This window comes from Salarias fasciatus, assembly GCF_902148845.1.
Source record: "Salarias fasciatus chromosome 7 unlocalized genomic scaffold, fSalaFa1.1 super_scaffold_4, whole genome shotgun sequence".
NCBI lineage: Eukaryota > Metazoa > Chordata > Actinopteri > Blenniiformes > Blenniidae > Salarias > Salarias fasciatus.
The window spans coordinates 27,640,597-27,666,218 of NW_021941229.1; the positions used below are offsets into that span (position 1 = coordinate 27,640,597).

At 53.0% G+C, this 25,622-nt stretch overlaps 2 protein-coding genes across 2 annotated transcripts; one reads left to right on the forward strand and one right to left on the reverse strand.

Moving 5' to 3' along the window:
• LOC115383074 (polypyrimidine tract-binding protein 3-like) lies at positions 1 to 10,097 on the forward strand. The gene is made up of 14 exons (XM_030085100.1): positions 1 to 132; positions 2,398 to 2,449; positions 2,729 to 2,874; positions 3,283 to 3,426; positions 4,028 to 4,165; positions 6,516 to 6,626; positions 7,179 to 7,335; positions 7,404 to 7,463; positions 7,607 to 7,719; positions 7,837 to 7,870; positions 7,946 to 8,038; positions 8,144 to 8,366; positions 8,449 to 8,526; positions 9,008 to 10,097. The coding sequence occupies exons 1-14, from the start codon at positions 16 to 18 to the stop codon at positions 9,138 to 9,140; spliced, it is 1,599 nt and encodes a 532-aa protein (XP_029940960.1). The 5' UTR covers positions 1 to 15; the 3' UTR covers positions 9,141 to 10,097.
• Positions 10,098 to 19,243: 9,146 nt separating this feature from the next.
• Positions 19,244 to 25,521, reverse strand: ugcg (UDP-glucose ceramide glucosyltransferase). Its single transcript, XM_030085054.1, has 10 exons — positions 25,090 to 25,521; positions 23,620 to 23,764; positions 23,321 to 23,423; positions 23,060 to 23,161; positions 22,877 to 22,989; positions 22,621 to 22,799; positions 22,368 to 22,454; positions 21,892 to 21,999; positions 20,854 to 20,932; positions 19,244 to 20,774 (listed from the first exon to the last, which is right to left on the reverse strand). Exons 1-10 carry the CDS (start codon positions 25,185 to 25,187, stop codon positions 20,604 to 20,606), a joined length of 1,185 nt encoding a protein of 394 aa, XP_029940914.1. The 5' UTR covers positions 25,188 to 25,521; the 3' UTR covers positions 19,244 to 20,603.
• Positions 25,522 to 25,622: the final 101 nt, after the last annotated feature.

Genomic DNA, 25,622 nt, shown 5'->3' on the forward strand with positions numbered 1-25,622 from the left:
TGTCCACGCGCCGCCATGTTGTGTGAGGACGTCACCAAGCCGGAAGTGCTCAGTGTTTGTGCGGCTGCTCGCGGACGGAGGCTCGCGACTAAAACATCTGTCCAGCTGTTCCTGCGCGCGGACCATGGACGGGTGAGCTCCCAAGACTCTGTCGAATCGGCTCCGAACCGGAACCGGCGTCCGCCGCTGCTGGTTCTGCTCCGGTCTCCCTGGAGACGGGACCGCGCCTGGTGCGCGCGCCCTCTCCCCCTCGTTGTTTGTTGTTGTTGATGTTGTTGTTGTTGTTGTTGTTGTTGTTGTTCCCCAGTTCCCCGCCGGACCCTCGGTTCGCGCGCCTCCGTGCGTGTTTGTGAGGCTGCGGAGGGTTCAGACTGAAACCTCGCGATAGTTCAGAGTTCACGTTCAGCTGCTGGGTTCTGGTCCAGGCAGGAGCGAGCGGGCGCACAGATGTTCCAGATGTTTACTGGTGTTTACAGATGTTTACAGATGTTTACAGATGTTTACAGATGTTTCTGGGCCAAACAAACGTTTTGTTTCGTCACGTTTCAGTTTTCAGACGCTGGAGCTGAGACTTGATGGGAAACGCTGTCGTCATGTAAACGCATGAAAACGGTACTTTGTGGAAACGCTCCAACCCCGTCTCCATGGAAACAGAGAAAATGCAACTTCTCTGAAACTGGTCCTGGTCCCAGTCCTTGTTCTCCTGGTCCTGATGGTCTGTTCAAATGACTGTTCTCCACTGTTCATGTTTAGCCGGACTGAAGCCGGACCAGGATCTATCAGAGTCCTGGAGCTGGAGGGTTCTGCAGGATCTACCAGAGTCCTGGGGGCTGGAGGGTTCTGCAGGATCTACCAGAGTCCTGGGGGCTGGAGGGTTCTGCAGGATCTACCAGAGTCCTGTGGGCTGGAGGGTTCTGCAGGATCTACCAGAGTCCTGGAGCTGCAGGGTTCTGCAGGATCTACCAGAGTCCTGTGGGCTGGAGGGTTCTGCAGGATCTACCAGAGTCCTGGGGGCTGGAGGGTTCTGCAGGATCTACCAGAGTCCTGTGGGCTGGAGGGTTCTGCAGGATCTACCAGAGTCCTGGAGCTGCAGGGTTCTGCAGGATCTCAGCTGTTCTGGCACAATGGTCTTCTGAGATCTCAGATGTGGTTCCTGGTATTTCCTGGATCCATGCATCCAGCTTGGGGGTTCCCTTGCTGATGGTGTCCCATGTTGATGACATCATCAGCAGGATGGAGCATGCAGTGGAGCTCTGTCCCCGTTACCTGTGGACAGATGTCCTCTTCCCCCTGGATCCAGACACGCTCTCTGGTCTCGCCGTCATCCTGAAGGAAATCTCACGCTGTGTCCAGAAACGACAACTAGCCATGCTAGCTAGCTAACGTAGCCATGCTAATGTAGCCATGCTAACGTTATGAGACTATGTTACGGCTATGAGAACAGAACCCTGAGAACAGAACCCTGAGAACAGAACCCTGAGAGCAGAACCCTGAGAACAGAACCCTGAGAACAGAACCCTGGATCTGCAGCTCAGACGCTCAGAGGCAGGAGTCTCTGTCTCGGCCCAGTGGGGGGCGCTGCTGTTCACCCACCGAGGTGCCTGACTTCGATTTGGCCTCTGCAGTCTGACACAATATTGCATCGGTCAGAGGAGTGAAGAACCTGAAGAACCAGGGAACCAGTCCCTGAAGAACCAGGAACCCAAGACCTGAAGAACCAGTCCCTGAAGAACCAGGAACCCAAGACCTGAAGAACCAGGACATGAAGAACCAGGACCTGAAGAACCAGGACCTGAAGAACCAGGATCTGAGGAACCAGGGAACCAGTCCCTGAAGGACCAGGAACCCAGGACCTGAAGAACCAGGACCTGAGGAACCAGGGAACCAGTCCCTGAAGAACCAGGACATGAAGAACCAGGACCTGAAGAACCAGGACCTGAAGAACCAGGATCTGAGGAACCAGGGAACCAGTCCCTGAAGGACCAGGAACCCAGGACCTGAAGAACCAGGACCTGAGGAACCAGGGAACCAGTCCCTGAAGAACCAGGAACCCAAACCTGAAGAACCAGGACCTGAAGAACCAGGGACCCAGGACCTGAAGAACCAGGATCTGAGGAACCAGGGAACCAGTCCTTGAAGAACCAGGACCTGAAGAACCAAGAACCCAGCCCTGAAAAACCAGGGACCAGCAGAGCCTCCACCAAGGTTTCTCCTCTTCCTGTTTGACCTGACTGGGCGGGGCCACAGTTTTTCCTCAGTGGGCGGGGCCAGTTTGTCCTCGGTGGACGGGGCGAGTGAGGTCCTGATGAAGACCCTTCAGGCCTGGGTCTGGGTCTGGGTCTGGTCAGGTCTCCGGTGTTTCCTGTCCTTCACTCAGATCTGCGCCTGTTTCTGCAGGAACCAGAGACCAGACGCTCTGAGAACATGAGCTCCTCCCACCTGTGTCCAGGTGAGTCCGTCTCTGTCCCGCTCCAGTGTGTGTGTGTGTGTGTGTGTGTGTGTGTGTGTGTGTGTGTGTGTGTGTGTGTGTGAGAGCACTCACTTCACCAAATGTTCCAACTCGTTTCCATGGACGCAGTCTTCCTCCTCATCCACAAAGTGTCCATCCAAATGTCCCCCAGTCTGTCTCTCAGTGTGACGGACTCACTGTGTGTGTGTGTGTGTGTGTGTGTGTGTGTGTGTGTGTGTGTGTGTGTGTGTGTGTGTGTGTGTGTGTGTGTGTGTGCAGTGGATGGCACCGACAGGCTGTGTGCTCCGTCCCGGGTCCTTCACCTGCGCCAGCTTCCTGCTGACGTCTCTGAACAGGAAGTTGTGTCTCTGGCCGCGCCGTTTGGTCGAGTTGCTAAACTGATCGTACTGAAGGCCAAAAACCAGGTAACCGCTAACCGCTAACCGCTAACTGCTACCCGCTAACCGCTAACGGTACCTGATGACATCTACCTCCTAACAGCTACCTGCTGGCTGCTAACAGCTACCTGCTAACAACTGCCTGCTATCTGCTCCCAGCTAACAGCTAATGCTACCTGCTAACAGCTAATGCTACCTGCTAACAGCTAATGCTACCTGCTAACAGCTAATGCTACCTGCTAACAGCTTTTATAGGCTGTTGTTCTGTTTGAGTGGTATTTTAACATGAAAAGTAATGTATGAATAAAGTTGGATTTGACGTTGGTTGTTATCGGTAAGTCATGGCGAACGCCGTCTGGCGGCTAACAGCTGGAGCGGAGCTCGCCACAGTGACCTGCTGACCTTCCTGGAAACCTTTGTTGTTGCTGCTTCCAGGCATTTGTGGAGATGGCGTCCGAGGACGCCGCCGCCGCCATGATGAACTACTACACCACAGCCACGCCCTCCATCAGGAACCAGCCTGTCTTCATCCAGTACTCCACCCACCGCGAGCTCAAAACCGACAACTCCACCAATCAGGTGAGCCACGCCAAGCCACGCCCAATTCACTGACTGCAGATTCAGGCCCCGCCCCCTTCACTTTATTAACCGCAGATTCAGGCCCCGCCCCCTTCACTTTACAAACCACAGCATCAGGCCCCGCCCCTTCACTTTATGAACCACAGCATCAGGCCCCGCCCCCTTCACTTTACAAACCACAGCATCAGGCCCCGCCCCCTTCACTTTACAAACCACAGCATCAGGCCCCGCCCACTTCACTTTACAAACCACAGCATCAGGCCCCGCCCCCTTCACTTTACAAACCACAGCATCAGGCCCCGCCCCCTTCACTTTACAAACCACAGCATCAGGCCCCGCCCCCTTCACTTTACAAACCACAGCATCAGGCCCCGCCCCTTCACTTTACGAACCACAGCATCAGGCCCCGCCCCCTTCATTCACTGCAACATCAGGCCCCGCCCCCTTCACTCACTGCAGCATCAGGCCCCGCCCCTTTTATTGACTGCAGCATCAGGACCCGCCCCTTCACTTTTTCACCACAGCATGAGGCTCCGCCCCTTCACGTTGCTGATGTCATTTGTCCATCATCAGTGACATCACTGTGTTTGTTTTTGGGCAGAGAGCTCAGACAGCACTGCACTCTGGGAACATGGCGTCAAGCGGAGAGGGGCGGGGCTTAGCTCTGGCTCAGCGTCCTGTTCTGCGAATCATCATTGAGAATTTATTTTACCCGGTGACCCTGGAGGTGCTGCAGCAGGTCGGTCCGCCGCCGCCACGCCGATGGTGGCTGCTTCCTGTTGTTCCTTTGTTTGTTGTTTACCTCGTTTGTTGTTCCCTTTGTTTGTTGTTCCTGGGGTCTGTTGCACTAAAGCAGGTTTGGCTGATCCAGGATCAGTCGCTGATCCAGGATCATGTTAATAAACTGAACTCTGGTCCTGGTGGATCCAACCGACTCCAGCAACCAGAGAACCCAGGGAACCCTGGAGTCAGGACTTCCTGGTTCCCCACAGAACCCTGGAGTCAGGACTCCGGTTCCCCACAGAACCCTGGAGTCAGGATTCTGGTTCTCCACAGAACCCTGGAGTCAGGACTCCGGTTCCCCACAGAACCCTGGAGTCAGGATTCTGGTTCTCCACAGAACCCTGGAGTCAGGACTCCGGTTCTCCACAGAACCCTGGAGTCAGGACTCCGGTTCTCCACAGAACCCTGGAGTCAGGACTCTGGTTCCCCACAGAACCCTGGAGTCAGGACTCCGGTTCTCCCACAGAACCCTGGAGTCAGGATTCTGGTTCCCCACAGAACCCTGGAGTCAGGACTCCGGTTCTCCACAGAACCCTGGAGTCAGGACTCCGGTTCTCCACAGAACCGTTCTGGCTGCTGAAGCGGAACGTGGAACTGATCTGGGTCCAGTGAAGATGAAGAGTCCAAAAATGACTGAACCAAAGAGACTCTCCTCACCCCTTCATCCAGCTGCTGCTGCTCCAGGAGTGACGGGGTGAGGAGGGGTGACGGGGTGAGGAGGAGTGAGGAGGGGTGAGGGGGGGTGACGGAGTGAGGAGGAGTGAGGAGGGGTGAGGGGGGGTGACGGGGTGAGGAGGAGTGAGGAGGAGTGAGGAGGGGTGACGGGGTGAGGAGGAGTGAGGAGGGTGACGGGGTGAGGAGGGGTGACGGGGTGAGGAGCTCTGCTTCCAGGCTTCAGGCAGAGGAGGCTGGACTGGACCAGACCGGTTCCAGAACAGACTGGATCCAGACCGCACCAGTTTCAGACTGGACCAAACCAGACTGGACCGGTTCCAGACCCAGACCAGACTAGTTGGGACCAGAACAGACGGGTTCCAGTCCAGACCTGAACAGACGGGTCCAGCAGCAGGTAGCGTGAGACTCAGAGGTTCAGTAGAACCGGTCAGGAACCAGAGGCCAGACCTGAGAACCGGCGAGGGACAGGAAGACGTCTGAGCTGCGCCGGGCGTCCCTCCACAGTCCTGAGGACAGTCGGGACAGACAGCAGCCTGTCCATGTGGGACAGGCTGGGACCATGTGATCATGGTGCGTTCGAGGGCCGACTGGAAGTAGGAAACTCCGTGTTCTCCAGAGAACCGTGGTGTCAGGACTCTGCAGGTTCTCCGTGTTCTCTGGAGCAGGACTGTGATCAGGCTTCTGCAGAGCTTGATGAGGAGCTGGTCCTGTGGACCAGGTGTGCTGTACGAGGGAAACATCCACAGCATGCAGGACAGGGTTCCCCGAGGACCAGGGTTGGGAAACCCTGCTCCAGAGAACCGTGGAGCGGTGGGGTTCTGTCGGTTCCTGCTGGGACTGCAGATCAGCTTCCTACCAGAACGAAGCCCAGTTGTGCTCTGCAGGACGTGTTGTGGTTCTGATGGTCTCGTGTCCTCGCTCTGGTCCGTCTCCGTCCGCTGTCCTCAGACTGCCTGCAGGACGAAGGAAAATATTCAGAACATCAGGAGACGTGTTCCGCATGTCACAGTAATGTTTAGTATTTTCCAGTATTTCAGCAGAACCGTCATCAGAGGCCGAAGCTCCGCCTCCTCCTGCCTCCAGGAAGGAGAACTTCCTGATCCAGGCTGGTCCATGGTGGATCAAGGTGGATCAGGGACTCTGGGATCGATTCAGAGGGTCTGTTTAAGGAACCACACTGATCCTGGATCGGCTCCCCCTGCTGGATGGATCCTGTGTCTCATCCTAGTCTGTAGTGGAACCAAGTGATCCTGAACCCTCTGGTTCTGGATCTGATGAGCCTGGATCACTTATTGATCCTCGATTAGTTAATCCTGAACCGTCTGGTTCTGGACTGGATGATCCTGGTTCAATAAATCCTACTTTGGTGTAACAGACTGTTTTTGTTGTTGTTGACTCTGTCTTGTTGTTGTTGTTGACTCTGTCTTGTTGTTGTTGACTCTGTCTTGTTGTTGTTGTTGACTCTGTCTTGTTGTTGTTGACTCTGTGTTGTTGTTGACTCTCTTGTTGTTGTTGACTCTGTGTTGGTGTTGACTCTGTCTTGTTGTTGTTGACTCTGTGTTGTTGTTGACTCTCTTGTTGTTGTTGACTCTGTGTTGGTGTTGACTCTGTGTTGTTGTTGTTGTTGTCAGATCTTCAGTAAGTTCGGCTCGGTGTTGAAGATCATCACCTTCACCAGAAACAACCAGTTCCAGGCTCTGCTGCAGTTCAGCGACGCCGTGCACGCTCAGCACGCCAAGGCCGTGAGTCACGTGCACGCTCCTCAGTCACAGCTCATCTGTGTGTGTGTCTCACTGTGTGTGTGTGTGTGTGTGTGTGTGTCACTGTGTGTGTGTGTGTGTGTGTGTGTGTGTCTCACTGTGTGTGTGTGTGTGTGTGTGTGTGTGTGTGTCTCACTGTGTGTGTGTGTGTGTGTGTGTGTGTGTGTGTGTGTGTGTCTCACTGTGTGTGTGTGTGTGTGTGTGTGTGTGTGTGTCTCACTGTGTGTGTGTGTGTGTGTGTGTGTGTGTGTGTGTGTGTGTGTGTGTGTGTGTGTGTGTGTGTGTGTGTGTCTCACTGTGTGTGTGTGTGTGTGTGTGTGTGTGTGTGTGTGTGTGTGTGTGTCTCACTGTGTGTGTGTGTGTGTGTGTGTGTGTGTGTGTCTCACTGTGTGTGTGTGTGTGTGTGTGTGTGTGTGTGTGTGTGTGTGTGTGTGTGTGTCTCACTGTGTGTGTGTCTCACTGTGTGTGTGTGTGTGTGTGTCTCACTGTGTGTGTGTGTGTGTGTCTCACTGTGTGTGTGTGTGTGGTTCTCAGGCTCTGGACGGCCAGAACATCTATAACGGTTGTTGTTCTCTGAGGATCGATTTCTCCAAACTGTCGTCTCTGAACGTGAAGTACAACAACGACAAGAGTCGGGATTTCACGCGCGCCGACCTGCCGACGGGCGAGCTGGAGCCGCCCGCCGCCTTCGGTACGGCGCGCCGGCGGGGGGCGGGGCTGGGGGCGGGGCTTCTGACTTGCTGGCTTCCTGTGTTTCAGGTGTGGCGTTACCCCCGTACAGCGCCGCCGCGTTCCCGCCCACCTTCCACCAACACACAGGTGAGCCCCGCCCCCTCCCAGAGCCCCGCCTCCTCCCCACAGCCCGCCTCCTGCTCACAGAGCCCCGCCTCCTCCCCACAGCCCCGCCTCCTCCCCACAGCCCCGCCCCCATCACTCACCCTCATGTGTTGTCCTGTCCCCAGGCGTCTCCATGGCGACCGTCCCCAGCTCCTTGGTGTCTCCTCCTCGGGTTGCGCTCCACATGGCGCCTCCTGCTGGGAACTCAGTGTTGCTGGTGTCCAACCTGAACCCAGAGGTGATGACACACACACACACACACACACACACACACACACACACACACACACACACACACACACACACACACACTTCCCAGTGATCTGAACATGACAGGAGCATCTTTGCTTTGCAGAGTGTGTCTCCTCATTGCCTCTTCATCCTGTTTGGTAAGAAACACACACACACACACACACACACACACAGCTGTTTGTTGTCGCTGACTGTGTGTTCTTTGTCTTCAGGAGTTTACGGCGACGTGCAGAGAGTGAAAATTCTATTCAATAAACAAGAAAATGCTTTGATTCAGATGAGCGATGGAACGCAGGCTCAGCTAGGTCTCACACACACAAACACGAACACACACACACACACACACACACACGCGCACACACACGCACACTCTCTGTCTGTGTCCTGAGTGTTAGTGTCGTCCCTCGCAGCCATGAGTCACCTGAACGGCCAGCGTCTCCATGGTAACGTGATCCGGGTGACCCTGTCCAAGCACCCGGTGGTGCAGCTGCCCCGGGGGGGGGTGGGGCCGGAGGAGCAGGCGCTGACCCGGGACTTCTCCGGCTCCGCCCTCCACCGCTTCAAGAAGCCCGGCTCCAAGAACTTCAACAACATCTTCCCTCCGTCGGCCACGCTGCACCTGTCCAACATCCCGTAAGCCCCGCCCCTTCCCGCTCCGCACACCATACTTCCTGTGGGCGTGGCCCTGACGGTGCTCCTCCCCCTGCTCCCACAGCTCCTCCGTCAGCGAGGAGGCGCTGAAGGAGCTCTTCTCCTCCAGCGGCTTCACCGTCAAGGCCTTCAAGTTTTTCCAGTGAGTTTTTCTCTGGACGTCAGCTCACCTCAGCCCCGCCCCCCACCCAGCAGGCTCCAGAGTGATGATGTCACATCCTGTCCTGTCTCTCTCTGTGATGTCGCATTCCGTTTTCTCTCTCTGTGATGATGTCACATCCTGTTATGTCTCTCTCTGATGTCACGTCCTGCCCGGTCTCTCTTTGTGATGATGTCACATCCTGCTCTCTCTCTGATGATGTCACATCCTGCTCTCTCTCTGATGATGTCACATCCTGTCCTGTCTCTCTCTGTGATGTCGCATTCCGTTTTCTCTCTCTGTGATGATGTCACATCCTGTTATGTCTCTCTCTGATGTCACGTCCTGCCCGGTCTCTCTTTGTGATGATGTCACATCCTGCTCTCTCTCTGATGATGTCACATCCTGTCCTGTCTCTCTGACGATGTCCTGACCACCGTCCTCGTCCTAAGCGTCTTTTGAACCTGTCTCGATGTGGCCACAGGAAGGACAGGAAGATGGCGCTGCTGCAGCTGTCGTCGGTGGAGGAGGCCATCGAGGCGCTGGTGGAGCTGCACGACCGTCAGCTGGACCACAACCAGCACCTCCGCGTGTCCTTCTCCAAGTCCACCATCTGACCTCCTGACATCCGATTGGCTCCTGGCCCGGCGCCCTCTCCTGATTGGCTGATCTGTGGTTGTGTTTGTGATCTCAGACTTTCTTCTGTGCCTTATTTTCCAGGATTTTCTGTCTGTGGGTTTCGGGTTTCGGGTTTCGGGTTTCGGGACGACTTCGTACTTGTTCCAGCTTCTTCTTTTGTTTTTTTTTAACAGTTTTTTAACTTTGTGAAAACTATTTGTTGTTCTCTGATTTGTTGTGGGTCTAAGTTTTTTAAATCCTGAATGTATTTATACTGTCCAGCAGGTGATGCTCTGGAAGCCCCGCCCACCTGTCGCACCGGTGACTGTGTATTTATATGTGTGTGTGTGTGTGTGTGTGTGTGTGTGTGTGTTTGTGTGTATGTGTTTGTGTGTGAGTGTGTGGGGGGGGTCAAGGTAAATTGTTATTGATTGAACTTTTTAAAGAAAAATATTTTAATGAGAAACAGAACAGGAAGCTGCTGATCTGGTTTGACCTTTGACCTTCCTCCAGAATAAATTCAGTTCCTCGCCTGGAATCCTTCGTTTCTGTAGCAACAGGAAATCTGATTTTAAACATGTTCAGGTGGGCGGGGCCAAACGCAGCGTGCCTTCTAATTGGACCAATTCATTCTCTCACTTTGACATCACTTCCTGTTTGGACCACCATGTTTAGTTAGTAGCTCCTGATGTAGCCCCGCCCATTTCACACCTGTCTGATTTTTGACCGATTCTTCAACAATTTGCATTTTTGTTTTCTTTGATGATAAAGTCTGTTTTGGCGACAGGAAGTCCTCCCTCCTGCGCCTTTCACGATGAGGCGACTGTGTTTTGTTTGAAGCTGAATGTAACGTCGTCGTGGTGCATTGTGGGTGCAGGGGGCGGGGAGCAGTGCATGCTGGGAAACATGCTGTTATTTATGGGGGTGGTAGCATGAATAAAGAGAACCAGCTGTGAGCTGTCACGCCTCTTCTGATTGGCCAATCACATCAGCACGCACAACCAATCAGAGAGCAGGAAGCTGCTCCCGCCCTCTGAGGTCACAGCCTGGTAACCAATCAGCCAACGCTAACGAGAACGTCACTGCAAGGGGGCGGGGCCGGGGGGGTATTGCACAAAACCAGGATCAGGAATCAAGCCGACAAACTGTGGTGATCCTGTGGTGATCCTGTGGCGATCCTGTGGCGATCTTGTGGCGATCCTGTGGCGATCTTGTGGCGATCCTGTGGCGATCTTGTGGCGATCCCGTGGCGATCTTGTGGTGATCCCGTGGCGATCTTGTGGCGATCTTGTGGCGATCTTGTGGTGATCCTGTGGCGATCCTGTGGCGATCTTGTGGCGATCCTGTGGCGATCTTGTGGCGATCCTGTGGCGATCTTGTGGCGATCCTGTGGCGATCCTGTGGCGATGTTGTGGTGATCCTGTGGCGATCTTGTGGCGATCCTGTGGCGATCTTGTGGTGATCCTGTGGCGATCTTGTGGTGATCCTGTGGTGATCCTGTGGCGATCCTGTGGTGATCCTGTGGCGATCTTGTGGCGATCCTGTGGCGATCCTGTGGCGATCTTGTGGTGATCCTGTGGCGATCCTGTGGTGATCCTGTGGTGATCCTGTGGTGATCCTGTGGTGATCCTGGACGAAGTTATCCTCAAGTCGGTTGCACAAAAGCTGGCCAAGTTGATCCCGGACCAGTCGCCATGGTGATCTATCCTCTGCAGCTCGCTGCTCCACAGCAGGCTAACGACCAGGATCAGATTAAACTGCTGTCTGAGAGAAGTGGGCGTGGCTTACAGCATTTCCTGGATTTTTCCACACATTACATCATTTAATCCTCCTGCAGCCAAACCTTCCTGCTGTAGTCGCTGCTTCTGCAGGGTCTGGTTGACTTTAGGATTATTTTGTTGCTCAGATTATATGAAGACCAACATAACTTTCAACACAGACGTTTCAGAATCCTTTCTTTATTAATACAAGTCCTACAATAAAAGGTTCACAGTTATTGTAAAGACAATGGAAAAAAACACCTTAATGAAACTGGTACTAAACCACACTGATGTAAAAAATAAAGAATAAAAAATAAAATAAAACAACCCTGAAGCTACACAATGAGTAAAATGAGAAACAAAGGAAAAATAAATGTCTCACACCACTGAAATGGACACAGTATAACAGACAGCATCATGTTGTCTGAACTGTCTCCGGAAAATAGGAAAATCCTCCTGTTTCAGGACTCCAGCTTTAGGAATCAAAGGGTCCCACATCATTCTGACTCCACTCCTTTAACGGCTGAAATCAGACAGAAATTCATTCTCAGAAGAAACAAATTTATCACTTCGTTTGATAACTGCTCTTTGGGCGACACTTCGGTAACTGACCAGACTGCAGAATATTGTTCTGTCTGGTTTCCACCTGCTGCAGGTTCTGTTCTGGTTGGTTCTTCATGACAGATGAGGGATGAAGCAGAACCCAGCAGGAGAACAGCTGATTCAACAGAGAACACCACACAGAGTGAAAGGTTCTTTGAACTTTCTCTGCCCCCCATTTGAGACAGAAGGCCCCCAGAAAACATGATTTGTGAAAAAACCTTTTTTTTTTGGGGGGGGGGGGCCTAAATATTTCCAAAATGCTGTTTCCCTGTGTATTTCCTGTATTTTATTATTATTATTTCTGTGATCATAACCATGGATCACAGCAGAATGAGGCCGTTGTCAGTGTCTGATCTGAGCGTCAGCCTGCGTGCAGTACCTGTCCTCACCATTGAAGCGTGGGGGCGCTGTGCCTGAAGCGTCCCTTAAAGCAGACCTCCAGGCTGGAATGATGGGTGTGTTCTGTGTGAAGTCCTCGCTCTGGGCCCCCCCATGTAGGAGCCCCCCCCAGAGCCGCGGTGTCGTCCACCCTGCTGCTCGTCCCGCTGAAGGAAGACGCTCGTCCTTGTTCCATTTCCAATCTGTGGTTCTGCGATCGATGTCGTGGTCTTCTGCAGAACGCCGTGACGCCACAGATCCCGATGCTCCACACCGGGCTGGACTCACCGCGTCTTTTCATCCTGGATCGGCAAACGTGACACCGATTGATCCCAGGGGGGTATTGCACAAAAGCAGGATAAAAACATCCAGGATAAATGAAAATGCGCGGCTTGAGTCAGCCCAGTCGGTGTTTTCTCGGATTAATCGGTTGCACGTTTGCCGAGCCAGGATGAAAAGACGCGGTGAGTCCAGCCAGGTGAGGAGCATCAGGATCAGTGGCGTCACGGCGTTCTTCAGAAGACCACGACATCGATCACAGAATCACAGATTGAAAATGGAACAAGGACGAGTGTCTTCCTTCAGCGGGACGAGCAGCAGTGTGGACTGTACCGCGGCTGTGGGGGGGGCTCTCTTAAAAAGGGGGGTGCCCCAGAGCGAGGACTTTACACAAAACACGTCCATTAATTTCACTCCATATATTCCAGCCTGTACGTCTGCTTTAAGTGACGTTTAAGGCACAGCGCCCCCACGCTTCAATGGTGAGGACAGGTACTGCACGCAGGCCGCAGCTTTATTAGAGTGAAACAGTGACGCTCAGGTCAGACACTAGAAATGGCCTCATTCTGCATCTGATCCATGATTATGATCATACAAAAATGATAATAATAAAATACAGGAAATACACGGGGGAAACAGCATTTTGCCGATATTTAGGATATTTAAGAAAATTTCAACTCTGTTTCCATGTTCTCTATTGAATCAGCTGTTCTCCTGCTGGGTTCTGTTTCATCCCTCGTCTGTCATGAAGAACAAACCTGTCGGCCAGAAAAGAACCTGCAGCAGGTGAAAACCAAATATAAAAATATTCTGCAGTCTGGTCAGTTACTTAAGTGTAGCCCAAAGAGCAGTTATCAAACGAAGTGATAAATTAGTTGTCTTCTGAGAATGAATTTCTGTATGACTGTAGCTGTTAAAAAAGTGGAGTCAGAGTGATGTGGGACCCCTTCATTCCTAAAGCTGGAGTCCTGAAATAGGACGATTTTCCTATTTTCAGGAGACAGTTAAGACAAAATGATATGCTGTCTGTTATGTTGTGTCCATTTCAGTGGTGTGAGACTTTTATTTTTTCTTTGTTTCTCATTTTACTCATTGTGTAGCTTCAGGGTTGTTTTATTTTATTTCTTATTCTTTATTTTTTACATCAGTGTGGTTTAGTACCAGTTTCATTAAGGTTTTTTTTTTTCCATTGTCTTTACAATAATTATGAACCTTTTATTGTAGGACTTGTATTAATAAAGAAAGGATTCTGAAACGTCTGTGTTGAAAGTTATGTTGGTCTTCATATAATCTGAGCAACACAATAATCCTAAAGTCAACCAGACCCTGCAGATGCAGCGACTACAGCTGGAAGGTTTGGCTGCAGGAGGATTAAATGATGTAATGTGTAGAAAAATCAAGGAAATGCTGTAAGCCACGCCCACTTCTCACACTGTTGATACCAGTTTAATCTGATCCTGGTAGTTAGCCTGCTGTGGAGCAGGTTAGCGTCAGAGAATAAATCACCATGGTGACTGACTGGTCCGGGATCAACTTGGCCAGCTTTTGTGCAACCGACTTGAGGCTAACTTCGTCCAGGGTCACCACAAGATCACCACAGGATCACCACAAGATCACCACAGGATCACCACAAGATCACCACAGGATCACCACAGGATCACCACAAGATCACCACAGGATCACCACAAGATCACCACAAGATCACCACAGGATCACCACAAGATCACCACAAGATCACCACAGGATCACCACAAGATCACCACAGGATCACCACAGGATAACAACAGTTTGCCGGCTTAATCCCTTATCCTGGTTTTGTGCAACACCCCCCAGAAAACTTCAGTCCGACTGGGCGGACTGAAGCCCCGCCTCCTCAGGATCCTGGAGGGACTGATCCTGCTTTAGTAACGAGTTCCCAACGACCAAGAGTCATCAATAACGGCCTGATGGACAACAGCGAGTAAACAAACAACAGCAAGTAAACAACAGCGAGAAAAGAAAAAAAACAGCGAGTAAACAAACAGCGAGTAAACAAACAACAGCAAGTAAACAACAGCGAGAAAAGAAAAAAAACAGCGAGTAAACAAACAGCGAGAAAACAAACAGCAAGTAAACAGCAGTGAGTAAACAATTAGTGAATATAAAAATAACAGCGTGCAAACAAATAGCGAGTAAACAAACAACAGCGAGTAAATGAGCAGCGAATAAAACAGCGAGCAAACAGCGAGTAAACAAACAACAGCGAGTAAATGAGCAGCGAATAAAACAGCGAGCAAACAGCGAGTAAACAAACAGCAAGTGAACAAACATCGAGCAAACGACAGCGAGTAAACAAACAGCAAGTAAACAAACAGTGAGTAAACAATCAAGAGCAACTAAATAAACAGCCAGTAAACAAATAACAGCGAGCAAACAAACAACAGTGAGTAAACAAACAACAGCGAGTAAACAAACAACAGCGGGTAAATAAACAACAGTGAGTAAATAAATAACAGCGGGTAAACAAACAACAGCGGGTAAATAAACAACAGTGAGTAAATAAATAACAGCGGGTAAATAAACAACAGCGAGTAAACAAACGACAGCGAGTAAACAAACAACAGCGGGTAAATAAACAACAGTGAGTAAATAAACAACAGCGAGTAAACAAACAACAGCGAGTAAACAAACAACAGCGGGTAAATAAACAACAGTGAGTAAATAAACAACAGCGGGTAAATAAACAACAGTGAATAAACAAACGACAGCGAGTAAACAAACAACAGCGGGTAAATAAACAACAGTGAATAAACAAACAACAGCGAGTAAGCAAACAACAGCGGGTAAATAAACAACAGTGAGTAAACAAACAACAGCAAGTAAACAGCAGTGAGTAAACAATTAGTGAATATAAAAATAACAGCGTGCAAACAAATAGCAAGTAAACAAACAACAGCGAGTAAATGAGCAGCGAATAAAACAGCGAGCAAACAGCGAGTAAACAAACAACAGCGAGTAAATAAACAGCAAGTGAACAAACATCGAGCAAACGACAGCGAGTAAACAAACAGCAAGTAAACAAACAGTGAGTAAACAATCAAGAGCAACTAAATAAACAGCAAGTAAACCAACAGCGAGTAAGCAAACAACAGCCAGTAAACAAATAACAGCGAGCAAACAAACAACAGTGAGTAAACAAACGACAGCGAGTAAATAAACAACAGTGAGTAAACAAACAACAGCGAGTAAACAAACAACAGCGGGTAAATAAACAACAGTGAGTAAACAAACGACAGCGAGTAAATAAACAACAGTGAGTAAACAAACAACAGCGGGTAAATAAACAACAGTGAGTAAATAAACAACAGCGAGTAAACAAACAACAGCGAGTAAACAAACAACAGCGGGTAAATAAACAACAGTGAGTAAATAAACAACAGCGGGTAAATAAACAACAGCGAGTAAACAAACGACAGCGAGTAAACAAACAACAGCGGGTAAATAAACAACAGTGAATAAACAAACAACAGCGAGCAAACAAACAACAGCGGGTAAATAAACAACAGTGAGTAAACAAACAACAGCAAGTAAACAGCAGTGAGTAAACAATTAGTGAATATAAAAATAACAGCGTGCAAACAAATAGCAAGTAAACAAACAACAGCGAGTAAATGAGCAGCGAATAAAACAGCGAGCAAACAGCGAGTAAACAAACAACAGCGAGTAAATAAACAGCAAGTGAACAAACATCGAGCAAACGACAGCGAGTAAACAAACAGCAAGTAAACAAACAGTGAGTAAACAATCAAGAGCAACTAAATAAACAGCAAGTAAACCAACAGCGAGTAAGCAAACAACAGCGAGTAAACAAACAACTGCGGGTAAATAAACAACAGTGAGTAAACAAACGACAGCGAGTAAATAAACAACAGTGAGTAAACAAACAACAGCGAGTAAACAAACAACTGCGGGTAAATAAACAACAGTGAGTAAACAAACGACAGCGAGTAAATAAACAACAGTGAGTAAACAAACAACAGCGGGTAAATAAACAACAGTGAGTAAACAAACGACAGCAGTCCGGTCCAGTCCAGTTTATTTCTCAAGCACTCCTGAAACAGCAGGGACCAAAGTTCTGTCCAAACACAAAGTAAAAACAACAGAACTGGACATGAACACATGAAGGACAGCGCCGACTCCTCCTCAGTGAAACACAGTCTCACCAGTCAAAAGCCAAAGAAAATAAGTGAGTCTTAAGACGGGACTTAAAAACGAGGAAGAGAATCCGATCGCTTTCTGCTCAGAGGTGAATCACTCCACAGTTTGGGACCGACAGTAGAAAACGCTACGTCTGAAGTTAGTGTCAGGAACCGCGAGTAGAGCCTCGTTTGCTGATCCAAGGCAGCGTCCCGGCACACGAGGCTCCAACAGTTCAGACAGATATGGTGGGCAAGACCATTCAAAGATTTGAAAACAAGTAAAAGAACTTTAAAATCAATCCGGTAGCGGACAGGAAGCCAGTGAAGAGACGACGACACTGGTGATATGTGGTCGTATTTTCCTGTGCCAGTTAAAAGGCGAGCGGCGGCGTTTTGGACGAGCTGCAGACGCTTCAGTAACCTCTCCTCCATGCCGGCGTACAGAGCGCTGCAGTAGTCCAGTCGAGTTGAAACGAAAGCCTGAATCAATATTTCAAAACTGTGTCTTGAGAGGAAAGATTTAACCGTAGCGAGTTGTCTCAGATGGAAAAAACTTGACTTCACAACAGCACTAACCTGCTTATCAGGGTTGAGTTCATGGTCCATTTTAACACCCAGGCTGGAAACAGTGGACTGAACAAACTGACTCAAAGGCCCCGAGTTAACTGGTTTACTGCTGGCCTCACTGGGACCGACCACAAGAGCCTCAGTTTTGCCGTCATTCAGACACAGAACATTTTCAGACATCCAGTCCTGAGTCGCATTAATGCACTCCAGAAGTTGAGCAGCTCTGAAAGACTCTTCACACTTCAGAGGGACATAGATTTGACAGTCATCGGCGTAAAGATGGAAGGACACACGAAACCTCCGTAGAACAGATCCCAGCGGAAGCAGATATAAAGAAAAAAGAAGTGGACCAAGGATGGACCCCTGTGGCACGCCGCACGGCAGAGAGGCTGAGGAGGACACAAAACCACCAATTTTGACACAAAAACTTCTGTCTTTCAAGTAGGAGCGAAACCACTCTAAGGCGGATCCCTGAATCCCAACCAGGTTTTCCAGGCGGGACAGGAGGATCTCCTGATCCACCGAGTCCAACGCTGCAGTCAAGTCCAGCAACACCAGAGGAGCCATCAGTCCAGACCAGCAAACAGAAAAACCTCATTAAACACTCAACAGAGCTGTCGCAGCACTGTGGAGACTTCTACAACCAGCGAGTCAACAACCGCGAGTAAACAAACAGCGAGCAAACAAACAGCGAGTAAACAAACAGCGAGCAAACAAACAATGAGTAAACAAACAATGCAAGTAAACAAACAGCGAGCAAACAAACAGCGAGCAAACAGCGAGTAAACAAACAATGAGTAAACAAACAATGAGTAAACAAACAGCAAGTAAACAAACAGCGAGCAAACAGCGAGTAAACAAACAGCGAGTGAACAAACAATGAGTAAACAAACAGCGAGCAAACAGCAAGTAAACAAACAGCGAGCAAACAGCGAGTAAACAAACAGCGAGTAAACAGCGAGCAAACAAACAGCGAGCAAACAGCGAATAAACAATGAGTAAACAAACAACAGCAAGTAAACGAACAGTGAGGAAACAAACAGTGGGTAAACAAACGACAGCGAGTAAACAAACAGTGAGAAAACAGACAACAGTGAGTAAACAAACAGCGAGTAAACAAACAACAGCAAGTAAACAAACAGCAGGTAAACAAGAATGTGTAAACAAATAGCGAGTAAACAAACAGCAGCGAGTAAAAAAACAGTGAGTAAAAATAAACAAACAGCGAGTAAACATAAACAACAGCGAACAGGGAGCGTTCGGCTCGCCAGCCGGGATCCAGCAGGCAGAGCGAACCGGTTCGAGCCCAGAAGAAACCTGGAAACAAGAACAAGACGGTAACCGTCCGGGAGGCAGCAGCTGACCGGCTGCTGAACCGTTCCTCACCGCTGGAACGTCCCGGAGAACGTCCCGGAGAACGTCCCGGAGAACGTCCCGGAGAACATCCCGGAGAACGTCCCGGAGAACGTCCCGGAGAACGTCCCAGAGAACGTCCCGGAGAACGTCCCGGAGAACGTCCCGGAGAACGTCCCGGAGAACGTCCCCGGAGAACGTCCCGGAGAACGTCCCGGAGAACGTCCCGGAGAACGTCCCGGAGAACGTCCCGGAGAACGTCCCAGAGAACGTCCCGGAGAACGTCCCGGAGAACGTCCCGGAGAACGTTCCACTGGGAAACAGCGCTGGAGCAAGCTTTATTTCAACCGCTCAAATATCTACATTTTCTAGCTTTTAAGAACGTTCCCGCCGTTGTCGCTGTTTCGACGGAACAGGAAGTGGATGTGAAAATGCTTGAAGTGACATTTCAGCTCCTTCAACTCTCGCGTCCTCACGGCTACGTTTCTGACTCAATCGTCACAAATCCGACATCAGAACGGAGGGATTTTCCTTGTGATTCTCACAAAGCTCTCATTCTGTCTCCGTCTCCAACGGTTCTCTCTCCAGATGCGTTTGGTTGAGGAGAGTGCAGAACGTTCTCCATCCGCTCCAACGCATTCAGAGAGACTTTCTCCTGAATCCAAAAACTTCACACATCTTCACACACTGGCTGTGGATGAATGGATGATCCTGCAGACAGGAAAACCTGAGGATGAATCCATGAAAGGCTCACTGTGGAAGAAAAAAAAAAACATTTCTCTGGAGAAACATTTCTTTAAACAAACTGGATGAAAAACTGCTGATTCACTGTCATGGCTGCTGAGAGCAGCTGGTCTCCATGGCAACACACACACCTGCTGAGAGTGTGCGTGTGTGTGTGTGTGAATACCATGAGCTTCTGGGAGAAGCGCTCAGTTCCACCCCTTCATCCTTTCAGCCAATCACCAAACAGAACAGCTTTGGTTCCTTTTGAAAGTTTAAAACTTTATTGTTTGACAACGCTCCACTGTGATTGGTCGCTTCGCACACGACAGCAGGTGATATCTTAAAAAAACAACAACAGTCCCAAAGTTCTGATTGGACGACACCAACAGGTGTTCGTCCGACAAATGATGTCATCAACCAAACAGCCAGTGGCTACGCTAACGCTAACAGCTAACAAGGAAGCAACACACACACACACACACACACACACACACACACACACACACACACACACACACACACACACACACACACACACACACACACACACAGTGTTCAGACATGAAAACTAAACTTAAGAAATGTGAATCAGGTTTTTTCCATCTTGTTTGGTCCTCCGTGAAATGTTCCGACCGTTCCTCACAATACTGTCGGTTCTGCTCAGTGCTCAGGAAGCTGACGGCCAGCTCCGCTCTGATTGGCCGCTGACGGCCAGCTCCGCTCTGGTTGGCCGCTGCTCCGCTCTGATTGGCCGCTGACGGCCAGCTCCGCTCTGATTGGCCGCTGACGGCCAGCTCCACTCTGATTGGCCGCTGACGGCCAGCTCCGCTCTGATTGGCCGCTGACGGCCAGCTCCGCTCTGATTGGCCGCTGACGGCCAGCTCCGCTCTGGTTGGCCGCTGACGGCCAGCTCCGCTCTGGTTGGCCGCTGCTCCGCTCTGGTTGGCCGCTGACGGCCAGCTCCGCTCATGTTTCTATGGCTCCCGGTGTTTGGGTCTGCAGCTGCTCTGGTGGGACCGGTGCTGGGAGGCGTTCAGTCGTCTGGAGTCAGCCACGTTCTAAAGTCAGCAGCGGCGGTCCGGTCCGGTCCAGACCCGGCGGTCCGGTCCGGTCCAGACCCGGCGGTCCGGTCCGGTCCAGACCCGGCGGTCCGGTCCGGTCCAGACCCGGCGGTCCGGTCCGGCCCAGACCCGGCGGTCCGGTCCGGTCCAGACCCGGCGGTCCGGTCCGGTCCAGACCCGGCGGTCCGGTCCGGTCCAGACCCGGCGGTCCGGTCCGGTCCAGACCCGGCGGTCCGTCTCTCTCCTGGAATCCTCTGAATTCGCTCGTGTGAATAAATAAGGTGGATGAAAGTTCGTCAAAGTGCAGCGGCGAGTCCAGACGGGTTCCAGGAGCCAACATGGCCGTCTGTTCTTCGCTCTGGCGAACGCTCTCTCCTGATTGGCCCAGTCTGTGCCGGCTTCCTGCGCTCTAATTGGCTTGTTGTGGCGTCGATTCATTTTAGCACCAAAAAGAACATAAATAGTTAAAAAGGGGCTTCGGGTTCTCCTCGTAAAGAAAACAAAGGTCAGTCTGTTTGGCGTCCTGTGCGTCGCCGTGGCGACGGGGCGCCGGCCGGCTACACGTCCAGGATCTCCTCGGCCGTGCCGCCGCAGCGCAGCCGGTAGCGGCCGGTCCTCCAGCTGATGGTGGGGTCCCACAGCGCCGACAGGAAGATCTGCACCGCCATGGACTCCCGGATGAACCAGGCCACGGCGAAGTCCAGCTTGGAGAAGCAGAGCGGGCCGCCCTGCGGGGACAAGAGCGCGGTCAGCGGACGCCGGGACTCGAACCCTCACCCCGCCTCGGGACCGGCTGCTGCGTCTCACCTGGACCCCGGTCAGCTGGATGTAGTCGGACAGGAACCAGGCCAGACAGTGACACATGAAGAAGACCATCATGTCCCACCTGGAGAGGAGAGGACGGTCAGTACTGCTGCTCACTGCCGGCTAACCGGCCCGCTAACTGACCGGCTAACTGACCGGCTAACTGACCCGCTAACTGACCGGCTAACTGACCTGCTAACTGACCGGCTAACCGACCCGCTAACTGACCGGTTAACCGACCCGCTAACTGACCCGCTAACTGACCGGCTAACTGACCCGCTAACTGACCGGTTAACCGACCCGCTAACTGACCCGCTAACTGACCGGCTAACTGACCTGCTAACTGACCGGCTAACCGACCCGCTAACTGACCGGCTAACCGACCCGCTAACTGACCCGCTAACTGACCCGCTAACTGACCGGTTAACCGACCTGCTAACTGACCCGCTAACTGACCCGCTAACCGAGCGGCTAACTGATCCGCTAACCGACCCACTAACTGACCCGCTAAACAACCTTCTAACTGACCCGCTAACTGACCGGTTAACCGACCCGCTAACCGACCCGCTAACTGACCGGCTAACTGACCGGCTAACTGACCGGCTAACCGACCGGCTAACTGACCCGCTAGCTGACCCGCTAGCTGACCCGCGAACCGACCCGCTCACCAACGCTCTAACCAACCTGCTAACTGACCGGCTAACTGACCGGCTAACTGATCCGCTAACCGACCGGCTAACTGACCCGCTAGCTGACCCGTGAACCGACCCGCTCACCAACGCTCTAACCGCCCTGCTAACCGGCCCCTCTAACCGAGCCTCTCACCGACCCGCTAACCTACCAGCTAACCGACCCTCTAACCGGCCCGCTAACCAGCCTGCTAACCAACCCGCTAACCGACCGGCTGGCCGACCCACTAACCGACCTCCCAGGTTCCGTTACCTGCTTTAGCATAGCTCTGACCAGTTAAGGAAGCAGAATCAGTGGAGGCCCCGCCCACGGATGAACTCTCCGCCATCCCACACTGTGATTGGACCATACCTGAATATATAATGAGCCGCCCAGCCAATGATCAGACTGGCCAGGAAACACTCGGAAACCGGCTCCAGCACGGTGGCGGGAAGCATGTTGACCCTCAGCTTGGTCCACCTGCACACAAAAAACTTTATTGACAACAACCGGGGGCACAGGGAACTTTAGTGACGGCTGTCGTTTACAATGTAAACTTTATTGACACCTATTGTTTACAGTGAGAAACTATTGACGGCTGTCGTTTAGTGTCGAATTTTATTGACGGCTGTTGTTTACAGTGTCAAACTTTATTGACGGCTGTTTCCAGTGTGAAATTTTATTGACGGCTGTTGTTTACAGCGTGAAACTTTATTGACGGCTGTTTCCAGTGTGAAATTTTATTGACGGCTGTTGTTTACAGTGTGAAACTTTATTGACGGCTGTTGTGTACAGTGTGGAACAGCTGTTCTGTCCCTGACTGCTGCCAAGTGGCGCTCAGTGGTCACCTGATCATCCGGGACTGGAACTGTCCGATGGAGTAGGATCCGGAGTTCTGCAGCGCCACCTGTGTCGCCATGGAGAACTTCCAGCCTCTGGTCGCAGGAGGAGAAGGGAGGCGTCAGACCGCGGCGCTGCCGGGCCTCCCGGCGCCCGGCGTCAGACCGCGGCGCTGCTGGGCCTCCCGGCGCCCGGTGTCAGACCGCGGCGCTGCCGGGCCTCCCGGCGCCCGGCGTCAGACCGCGGCGCTGCCGGGCTCACCTGTCGGCGATGGCTTTAGCCATGAAGTAGTCCTCGGCGATGTACTGGGCGAAGGCGACCAGCCCGCCGGCCTGGTCCAGCACGTCCTTCCTCATCAGACACGACATCCCCGTCACGCACTTGATCCCCGTCACGTTGGCCGAGATGTAGGAGCGAGGGTGGGACGTCCCGAAGTACACCTGCAAACATTGACAACCGCCGTCTGTTAGCGTGGCGGCGCCGGCACGGTTAGCCGCTATCGCTACGTTAGCATCACCTGCTCCAGAGTGGCGGCGAAGCCTTGGCGGTCGGCGACGTACGGCAACCCGTGGACCAGCCCCACCTTCTCCGTCATCTGATTGGTCAGATCTGTCAGGGTGTCGGGCTTCACTGTGGGGAGACGGTTAGCATTAGCGTCCGTGGCGGCGGCGGCGGCGGCGGCGGCGGCGCCGGGTCTCACCTCGGATGCCGCTGTCGCAGATCCACACCAGGCCGTACTTGGCGCCCTCGTAGCCAGGCATCAGGTTGTTGATCTTAGGGTTGATTCCAACTTTTTTTCCCCCTGAGATCCAGGAAAGACGCTAGTGTTAGCGGCTAAGCTAGCGGACGACACGTTCAGGAGCACAGCTGCTGATGGAACATGGAGACCCCGGCGGAGACCCCGGCGGAGACCCCGGCGGAGACCCCGGCGGAGACCCCGGCGGAGACCCCGGCGTCTCACCGGTGAACAGACGGGCGTCCACGTTGGGATATTTTCCCAGCAGCTTCTTACAGACGTCCACCGCCGGATCGTCCTGGTCCTGGACGCACAGCAGGATCTCGAACTGCGAGACGGCGAGAGGACAGCCAGGAGAGGGACAGGGAGACAGAGGGACAGAGAGACAGAGAGACAGAGGGACAGAGAGACAGGGAGACAGGGAGGTGGTCAGTCAGTTGATCCCTCAGTCCATCAGTCAGTCAGTCATTCAGTCCGTCCATCGGCCATCCGTCCGTCCGTCCCTCTGTCCGTCCGTCCCTCACCTTGGGGTAGTCCAGGGTGAAGAATGTCTCCAGGTTGGAGATCAGGTTGGGGTCGACGCCCTTCAGAGGCTTCAGCAGAGACACTCCAGCCAGCTGGGAGAAGGACTGCTTGACCTCTGACCTCTTCCTGTGGAGGTGGAGCCGCCTGGGAGGAGGAGGAGGGGAGGAGAGGAGGTCAGAGGTCAGAGGTGGAGCTCAGTGAGAGACGGTCACAAGACTCCGGGTCTGAATGTCCCCCCTGACCCCTGACCCCTCAGTCCCTACTTAGTGGACGTTATAGTCCTGAATCCGTTGGGATTCGGACTCGCAGCTCCCTACTTTCTCCCTCAGCGCTGATCACGTGACCCGGGGCCGTTACCATGGTAACCAGACGCTTTGAAATGTTTTTAACGTCTCTTATTCTGCGTCTTCCATCTGGAGAAGAAATAAAAACATTCAATTCTTCCGTCTCGCTGCTGCTCTTCCGCCTTTCTGCTGGAGATTCGCAATGCACCATGGGTAATATGGAGCGTATACGGACCACTGATGCTCACTACTTTCCGAGATGCATTGTGGGAAATTTCTATGCCCTTCTTGTTTGCTGTCTGGACATCCGGACAGGCCTACAGATGTCCTCACTGCAGTGTCCTCCAGAGGACAGAGTGGACACTCGGACACAGCCTCGCTAGCTGGACCGGCTAGCTGCTAGCTGCTAGCTGGCTACGGGGGCGGGACTTCCTGCCTGGTCAGTGCTGGCTGCAGGTCACAGCGCCTCCAAACAGCAGCTGCTGGAACTGCAGACCAGGGACCCGGGTCCTGGACCGAACCGGGTCCTGGACGGTCCAGGTGTTCCAGCAGTCAGACTCAGACGGGGGTTCCGGTTCAGATCCGCCCTGTGAAGCCGTCTGTCCCCCCTGCTGGGACTGGATCCAGCTGGAGCCGGACCCCGGGTCCGCCTCACAGAGGAGGGGGCACAGTAAGGGGCCCGGTCTCACAGACCCCGGGGCCCCCCCCGGCCCCCCACTGTGAGGCCGGACCCCAGGACCCCGGAGTCCGCCCCCCCGGCCCCCCACTGTGAGGCCGGACCCCAGGACCCCGGAGCCCGCCCCCCCGGCCCCCCACTGTGAGCGGCCTGCCGGTCTTCCTCTAACGAGGCTTCGCGTCACGAGGAAACAGGAAATCTGTAGCGTCGCTACGAACCGAGACAGAACCGAGTCCAGCCAAAACCCGGCGGGACCCGGTTCAGCGCGGCCCGGTTCGGCCGCGGCGGGTCCGGTGGTTCCGACCCGGCTGAGCTAACGAGCAGCGGCCAACCGTCCCGGAGGAAAACGCCCCGCGGCTCCTCGAGCAGCGGTCCCCGCCTGAAGCGGTCCAGAGGCCGCCGGAGGAGCGAGCCTGAGCCCGGTGCGGAGCCCCGAGGAGCGGAGCGGACCGGGCCGGACCGGGCCGGGCCGGACCGGGCCGGGCCGCCGCCTCGCCGCGGATACTCACACGTAGATGATGGACATGAAGTGCATGAGCCACAGCACCGCGAACAGGACCAGGCCGAACACGGCCAGGCCCTGCATGGCCAGCTCCAGCGCGGCCATGGCGGTCCGGGTCCGGGTCCGGGTCCGGGTCCGGGGCGGCGCGGGGGTCACACGGGCCCGGGACTGGGGGCCACCGGCCGATCGGGACCACCGGGACGAGCTGAGTCCGACTCGCGTACAGACGGGCTCGGCTGCTTCCGGCCGGAAGTCCGGGCCGCCGGCGGGCAGCGGGGCGACGTGGCGGAGCGGCCGGGAGAGGAGCTCCTCCGGCGGGCGAGCAGACACCGGCTCGGCCTGCGGTGCTGGGTCCGGGTCGTGGGGGGAGGCTCGGGGTCTGACAGTCACCAGACCGGCCCTTGGTCAGCTGACCAGCCGGGGGGAGGGGACGGAACAGCGGAACCGGAAATGCTTCAAAATATAAGCTGTGGTTTCCAAAATAAAAATTTAGAATTTAATTTCATCATCTAAATTCCCTCTGTTCCTTAAAGCGAACAG

Bases quoted from the DNA above. Each gene is read 5' to 3' on its own strand.
- LOC115383074 (XM_030085100.1), top strand. From the start codon at position 16: ATGTTGTGTGAGGACGTCACCAAGCCGGAAGTGCTCAGTGTTTGTGCG. The intron at 4,166-6,515 runs GTCGGTCCGCCG...TGTTGTTGTCAG, and splicing joins CCCTGGAGGTGCTGCAGCAG to ATCTTCAGTAAGTTCGGCTC. The intron at 7,871-7,945 runs GTAAGAAACACA...CTTTGTCTTCAG, and splicing joins TTGCCTCTTCATCCTGTTTG to GAGTTTACGGCGACGTGCAG.
- ugcg (XM_030085054.1), bottom strand. From the start codon at position 25,187: ATGGCCGCGCTGGAGCTGGCCATGCAGGGCCTGGCCGTGTTCGGCCTG. The intron at 23,424-23,619 runs GTGAGGGACGGA...GCCGTCTCGCAG, and splicing joins TCACCCTGGACTACCCCAAG to TTCGAGATCCTGCTGTGCGT. The intron at 22,800-22,876 runs GTGATGCTAACG...CAATGTTTGCAG, and splicing joins TCGCCGCCACTCTGGAGCAG to GTGTACTTCGGGACGTCCCA.